The 8,336-nt window shown below is 39.3% G+C and overlaps 1 protein-coding gene across 1 annotated transcript in view; it reads left to right on the forward strand.

Annotated features, from left to right (window-relative positions):
• Positions 1-1,874: 1,874 nt before the first annotated feature.
• The window catches only part of LOC117109062, a 10,291-nt gene continuing 3,829 nt past the window's right edge, over positions 1,875-8,336 (forward strand). The window contains exons 1-2 of the mRNA XM_033251296.1: positions 1,875-2,960; positions 3,055-6,602. Coding sequence (XP_033107187.1) covers positions 1,875-2,960; positions 3,055-4,869 — 2,901 coding nt within the window. The 3' untranslated portion in view covers positions 4,870-6,602. The remainder of the gene's footprint in view (positions 2,961-3,054; positions 6,603-8,336) is intronic.

Here is an 8,336-nt window from a genome sequence, read left to right on the forward strand (position 1 = left end):
GACGTCCCGTGATTTTTATCGGACGTGGATTGAATGGACTTGTCAATAACTGTCATGCTTTTTATTAAGGTTTCTAATTTTAGATTTGGTCTAGCCTTGGCACGACTCCAAAATAGTTGGGTTGACCTTTGGCACTTGTGAGTGCATCTATGCTATCTGGCCTTTGGTAAGCTTAACCACATCGGCCATCACCGCTTCATACGTGAGTGAGTGTAGGAGAAATGTCAGGGTATCGGAGAGTTCCTGACCACAGACGGTGACGTTTCAGTCGGCACCGCGAACCGTACCGCGAAGCCAGGAGCCAGTGACACAATTTTGCTTGTTGACTGTAGGAGTGTTGTAGATGTTGCTACTATTTCTCCCTCCTCCTCCTCTCCCTCCTTCTCCTCTTCTGACAAGTACAATGGAGTCTATGTTGAGGGGTGGCGATTGAGTGGATGAGAACAAAGGCCCGGTGATTTGATTTAGTCATAATCATCGTAAAATGTTACAGTACAATTTATTGTTTTGTAAAATTTTATTATGGACTGAATTTACTAATTAAAATAACAGGTCAAACCGACAATTAGACACAAACGAATAGACCGAAAAATGACGTAGAGATGCTTAGCAGCATTTAGAAAGTACATGTATCATCGATATTGTAATTCTGACCAAACCACTGGTTGATTATTACTCCGAGGCAATTTCAACTTAGACTCATATTACTATCCATATCCCACGATCTACCAAAATATAACCTTTATACTAAAAGGTAAAATATGCAATACTAATGATAATAATACAGTATTGTGTGGTGTAATAAGTTAAAGTTAAAACAAAACTAGTAAGAACAGATGGCTGTTACAGTTGGACTATTGATGCTATTTGAGTAGAAGTATGTGCGGTAAATGGAATAGCACAATTGAAGTCAGCCAATTATGATTTTTAACTATATAACTACTGGACGGATTCCTATGGTTTCTTTGGATTAAACAAAGTAAAATAAGTTATAAATACTGACACTCTATTGTTTACATTTCGGGTAACATTAATTGATATATAGGCGCTTCCTAACAACACATTTAAGTACTCCCATTGTTTACAATTCCTATAAATACCAACACTCGATCATTTATATTTCAGGTAATATTAATAAAATATCAGCATATCATAAAAATTCCATCTTTAAAATGAATTCCCTCTTAATATCCCCTGCATCTCTTTCATAATGAATATACCTGAGTACTAAATGACAACATTCTATCCATTTCCCAAACACATGTGTCTCCATTGTCTTATTTTAATCTCCATTGTTTCAAATAAAACACCTTTCCCATTGTTGCAGAAGGTAGACATTAATTATCTCGTATTGTTATATTTTAAACGATACCACACATTACAATTAATTATTAGATGAGTACGGCATTTTATAAATCAAAATGGCAGACAGTTCATTGGAAAAGTACGAGATGAAAAATGTTGGTGCCAAAAAATAACATCAAAAGCCAACATCAGCCAATAGTTGTACCTACTGTGCCCTTGGACTAGAAATAGTTAAAATGTCTTAATTTCAAAATTCTGTGTCGGATACTGGAATTGAAAATAAGTGAGGCCCAGACAATATGAAAGTTCACACTCACCTCTGCTCCAGAACCATGGTAACGAAAACGGCAGTTAAAACTGTCAACGATTGCAAAAAAAAAATAAAATTAAAAAAAATAAAATAAAATAAATAATGGAGGAGTTCTCGACGAACGATCGAGGAGGTTAATATGTAGATTAAAAGAAAGTACACACAATTATCACAAAAAACTTTAATTGAAGATAATTTAGATCACTAAATCAGGATCTGACTAACGATTTCTATCTGGTTTCCCACATTTTTTTTTAGGATGGGCAGCACAGATAGCATCCCCATTGTGAGCCAGGTCAAGTCTCTTGTTCAAGTTATTTCAGGTGATGCGGAAGGTGCAAAGAGAACTCAGGAAAACTTCCTTCACACTGCCCCTGTTCTGTCCCAGATCACATCGGTCATCCAAGCCATTGAAGGAGACACCGATGGTGCCAAAAAGACGCAGCAGGAGTTTGTTGAAAGTTTAGGACATTTTGCCGATGGGATCCCCGTGGTTGGTCATATCAAAGGAGTAATTGAATATGCCACTGGGCACAAGGCGGCTGGTGATGCTTCCATGAAGGCAGCCAGTCGAACAATAGGTGTACTTGCTGGAGGAGCTGCCGGTTTTTTTGTTGGGGGGCCGGCTGGGGCATTCCTTGGTGGTGTTGCAGCTGGAGCCGCAATGGACGGTATCATCACGGGAGTTGATTCGGCAGTTCATCATCAGTACTCCCCTTATGGTGAAGTATCAATTGTGACAAATATGGTCAATGGTCACTACGATCCTGGAGAAGAGTTCGACTTTGCTGCTGGTATCGGTTTTGATGGACTAGCAGGTCTTGAAGAGGCAGGTGAAGGTAGCGTGACGCAGACTATATCTGAGCATGTCACTGGAAAGCCAATCTACCGTGTGTTGAATGATAACGCAGCTCTTGAGGCCATACAGAATCAAGCACTTCCTCCGCCCTACATGGGAGGTGAGGTGTGGATCGCTGAAAGCACAGAACACTCACGTGCCTTCACAAGTGGTGGCGCTGCCAATCGCACTAATGTTCTTCAAATCAAAATTGATAAAGGATGGTATACGAAGATGCGAGATGAAAATCTTGTTCATCAGACCGAGGCAAATTTACCAGAAGGCATAGGCAAAAATGTGTGGAATGATGAAGCAGGAGGGGCAGGGGGTGGTAGTACAGGCAATTGGCCTGGCCATGGTGCTGTAAACGTCGGTATAAAACATATACAATATAATGACTTATGGGGTAATCGCAGCAATGGCTTCGAGGCCTTCAACAATAAATTGCAAACATATAGCGAAGCACTTGAAAAACCTGAACTTGAAATTACTGAAGGCGACAGAGAAGTAAGTACTCGGGGTCAACAAGGAAAAGAAATCAAGAAAGTGATAGGCCCTATTTTTGGCAAAACAGGCAGTGATATTCCAATTGTTGAAGCAGGCAAAAGACTGGCAATTGCATTGGAAGGCAATCCCTCTTGGTGTAGCGACGATTAAAGGCATAAATGTAAGTTTCAAAGCAAAAGATCAAGGTTTCGGATACAAAAAAAGCAAGATATTTCTTCGTATATGGAGAAACGAAACAACGAAGACCGAATTTAGTGATTACATTTTGACGGGTGGTACACTAGAGCATGATTGGAAAGAATATAACTGGGACGCTGGAGAAAATCAAAGCATTCCCATTGGTGCGGTCGCCCAATTGATGTGTTTGGTCGGTAAAGATGGCGGACATGAACTTTATGCCAATGATTTGAAGCTCATACTGACCATGGGGCCACCACAAATGGCAACTGTGAATACAATTGACTTTGTTCAACATGGATTAGTAGAGAAAAATACGAAATCTGACCAGTTTATTGATCTGTATGATGATGTGTTATCAATGTCCCATGATGTCAAGGGTGTCAAAGTCAGATTTGATGCAAAAGACCAAGGATCGGGGAATCTAAAAGGTCGTGTAGCAATGTGCGTTATCAAACCGTCGGGAGAAAAGAAAACTATTCTGCTTCATGATGGGACCATAGAGCATAACTGGAACTCCTATGAATACAACTCCGCAAACGTAATGCCATTCAAAATCGAGACAGGTGACGAAGTCAAATTTATGTGTGTTGTGGGAGGAGGTGGTGGTCACAAGCTTTTTGTGAAGAACTTGTATGCTGTTCTTACCTTTCATGAGACTACAAGAGTCTTTGCTCCAGCACAACAAGTCCATAATAAAAACAGCATTGACTCGCTCATTCCTCTTTACGAGCAGAAATTCCCTTGTGGTGTTAGTGCTGTAACAAAAGTGAAAATTACCCTTAATGCTAAGGATCAAGGTTCGGGGAACCTAAAGGGAAGTATTTACATGCGTTTGTGGGAAAATGGCTGCAAAAATGTTATTTCTGACATTCTTATTGCAAAGATCAGCCATGAATGGAAAGACTACTCCTATGAATCGGATACTATTGGTGGCGAAATTCCTCCTGGAAGTGTAATTCAATTCATGATTCGAGTCGGTGGAGGTGGTGGTCACGAGATGTACGTTAGAAACTTTGTTGCCAACATCACCTATATAGATTCACCAAGAGATGAGACGGCCTCTGGTTTCAATGGGGAAATTCGTTGCGTGGCAAAATTGAAGCAGCTACATGTGACTGGTGCAACATCCAACGTTATTGTGAACGTCGTCAAGCCAAATGGCTCCATTCGTACAACTTTACCTCTCGATGTAAGCATACATGAAAGCACATTGATTTCTAAGGTTGCTATTGGGGACAAGCTTAAGTTTGTACCTAAAAGTCCGGGAAGTCACGGATCCTTTCAAGTCACGGCCTCATTCCTCCCACTCGAAATTCCTGACCACAACAGTGTCGTGATCCACTTTGCCCCCAGGCTGGATTTTTATGGATTTGTGCATGGCTATGGACCTGACAATATCCTTACAGGTGATGACCACCGTTTGGAACTCAAGCAGAAGTTGCGCGCTGTGACCGTATCTTGCAATTGGACGGACGACAACCCTGACTATCATTCCACTGGGAAGTTGTACCTTGTTCTCAGGACGAAAGAAGGTGGAGAGAAGGGTCGTTACGATGTGTTTGGAACGGTGACGCACGATTGGAATCATATGATGCGTGTATTTGCTTCTGACGATGATCTTGTGAAAGATGCACAACCTGGAGACCATTTTGTCTTGTTACGTGAAGTCGGTGAAAATGGTGTACTCCACATCGATGATCTTGACATGTATTTGATGCTCTCTGACTAATATTTCATTGCTTCGCTAATTGGATATCGATGTGAGTGATTAATGACACGGATTACATACATCGTTAGAATAAAAATTATACAAATCTATATTGATTGGTTTAAAAGACTCCTTCAACTAGTGTTGCCAATAATGGTAACATAGTGTATTCGTATTTGACCCTATAGCCTTTGATAAATCTTACTTATTCTACGACCTCTGCTTTAGTCAGATCATGCATTCTGTTTTGCAAGTGAGTCCTTTGATACAGGATACATGCTGTGACTGAGGTAGATGCTTTTATAGGAATACACTCCTTTATCATATTGGCAACACTAGTTGAAGGAGTCTTTTAAATAAATCATTATAGCTTTGTATCCCACGATCTTGCCTATTCATTATTGTGCAGTTAATTAAGCCAGGGAAGAATGAAATTTCACTCTTCCTTGATTAAGCTTATATATTGCGGGACATTACGCAGAGGTTGCGCATAGATTACGCAATAATGATCATGATTATGGGGTCGTAGCCTACTTGGAAGTGGATTAAGCATCCACAGTACTGACATTAAATAACAATGAAGTAACTATTCACTCATTCGCTGGAATTAATATTTAGGCCTACCTTCTTCGACTGATGGATCATGCTTCAAAATGTGTTTTTGTGAGAATCGGACTAAACCCACACAGGACAATAACCACCAGAAAAAACCCACCCACAATGGACTGTGTTTAAACATTTAAAATAAAACTAGGCTGTATTGGATATTTGTATACCAAACGCAAATATTACAAAGATTCTATAATCTAGGAGTGCTCTCATCCTAGTAAGTTTGACTTCAAAGGAGTTCTACACCAGACATTGACATAACCGTAGCCAAGTTAATGAGGTCGGGAGTTCGAATCCCATGACGGGCAGTCGAATTGTGTCCTTAGAAAGGATGCTTTATCTACATTAGCCTCTCCTTATCCGGACGTATGGAATGTTCATGCTCTTTACCTGTTCGTGGTGGCCCTGTTACTACTTCACCGAAGAACTGCAATCAAGAACCACAAATAGTGGTAATCCACACAATAAAATCAAGATTGTATATGGCATTGTCGTGTTGCTGATAAGAGATATTATATCATATATCAGGCCACAACGTCTAGGGTAGCACCAGCTCAATTAGTTATTGATGAGATGTCAAGATGTACAAATTGTCCTGCATAACCACCTTCTGTAACAGAATTTTTGATCGAAGAGGAGTAAACAAATGCAATTGACAACCGCGACTTTATTATCCTTGATAAGATGATATGAACTTATTTGCTGTACTTGCAACAACTGATGGTTTGAGACGTCTATTAAACTCATCAGCGTGGTACATGGATGGTACCTTCAATACAAACCAAAATTACTACAAGCAACTGTACATCATAAGGGTCAATTTAGAGAACAATTCAATTACAACTGTATCTACTAACAATTTCAAAAACGTGAACATTATGAGAAATCTCCGGAGCCGTTGTTTCAATGCTACACACCAAATCCAACGGTTTCAAACATGGATTTTTGAGGATGAAATGATTGTATGCTGCATGTGCTAGTGTGTTTAAACAGAATATCACAATTCATAGATGCTTCTATCACCTTGCACAATCATCATGAATAAAGTTACAATCGCTGCATTGCATCACTTTATTTGGAAGATGGAAGACATTCAGCACTTCTGTGGAATGGTAGATGTACTTGCTTTCCTGCCCCCTGATAAGGTATGTCAATTAATAATCGCATGTTTTTATTCTTAATTATGTTTTAAATAACTGTCATTGCATTTGTTTGCATTCTAAAAGGGCAAGTTCACCGATTTCAATTATTGTAAACAGGAATTTGAATACAAACATAGTCTAGGGCGCGCTCGTGTGCTCGCTGGAGTGGCATGACATTCTCCTTCGGCCGGCCACCCTAGCTGCTGTGTGTACTTACTTTGTATTTCGGTTAGATTTATTGGTAGTTCTTTTGCTCAAAATCACTTTCGTGATTCACATTGGAGCAGAGGAAATATCTATGTCTATACAGCTTTCTGAGTTTAATCCTGCAAGTGAGGCCGAAATAAATGATATTGTTAGAAGTTCGCCTTTGAAATCTTGTCGACTTGACCCGATACCTACTTCATTGATAAAGACATGTCATGATGCCTTTAATTCCAATCATAACTAATATTGTAAATAAATCTCTTGAAAGTCTTTGGGTCTTTTTCCTGATGCGTTGCAAGTTGCGCATGTGTTTCCTACTTTGAAAAAACCAGGCCTAGATCTTGGGGTTCTCAAAAATTACAGAATCGTTTCTAATTTAAGCTTTCTTGGTAAGATAATTGAAAAGGTTGTGTATAAACGATTATTGACCCATGTTAAAGAACATACTTTACTTCATTCGTTCCAATCTGCTTACAATGCACATCATAGCACTGAAACAGCCTTACTTAGAGTAAGCAACGACATCCTACGTGCAATGGATGATGGCAAACTTATTGCTTTAGTGCTATTATATTTAAGTGCAGCTTTCGACACTGTTGACCATAATGTTTTGCTTCGTAGATTAAGTAAGCACATTGGAGTCGAAAGCCGTGCACTCGAATGGTGTCGATCTTATCTGACAAACAGACGTCAAAACATATACATACATGTATGTATAGGGGACGCTTTCTCCCAGGAAAGTTCCTTTAATTTTTCTGTTCCTCAAGGATCTGTTCTTGGGCCACAATGGTTCACAATTTATATCCTACCTATTCGGGATATAATTTGCAAATATAACTTGTCCTACCATGTTTATGCTGACGATACTCAGATTTACCTCTCGTTTAAGCCGTCCATGACGCAACTTAACCTCTCCTTAAATTCACTTGAAAATTGCATTTCTGAATTACGTGTTTGGTTGAAGCAAAATTTTCTAAAATTGAATGATGTCAAAACTGAATACATACTTCTTGGGTCACGCCTACAATTGGAAAAACTTCCACTGAGAAATTTAGTTATTGGGGAAAACGCTAATAGGCTCTGCTGCGCAGGTCAGAAATCTTGGTGTTACTATGGATGCTAATATGACAATGAGTAGACATATTTCGAATATCATTTCAACATCTTCATTTTATTTACGTAACATTAGAAGCATTAGGAAAATATACATTGACAATGCAGCTGCCGAACAACTTGTTCACTCATTTGTTACTTCACGCCTTGACATGGGTAACTCGCTCTTGTATGGATTTCCACATAAACAAATCCAACAGCTTCAACTCATTCAAAATGCTGCTGCACGTGTAGTTAACAAGTCATCCAAGTACTCACATATAAGAAATACTCTGAAATCATTACATTGGCTTCCGGTACAACACCGCATTGTTTTTAAAATATTATTAATTGTTTTTAAATGTAAAAATGGTTTGGCTCCTGACTATGTTGCTGACATGATTCGGCCTTATATTCCTGGGCGTAACTTGCGCTCTT

The sequence above is a fragment of the Anneissia japonica genome, unplaced genomic scaffold (genome assembly GCF_011630105.1).
Source record: "Anneissia japonica isolate Jap-2015-1 unplaced genomic scaffold, ASM1163010v1 scaffold12406_len387984_cov155, whole genome shotgun sequence".
Taxonomy (NCBI): domain Eukaryota; kingdom Metazoa; phylum Echinodermata; class Crinoidea; order Comatulida; family Comatulidae; genus Anneissia; species Anneissia japonica.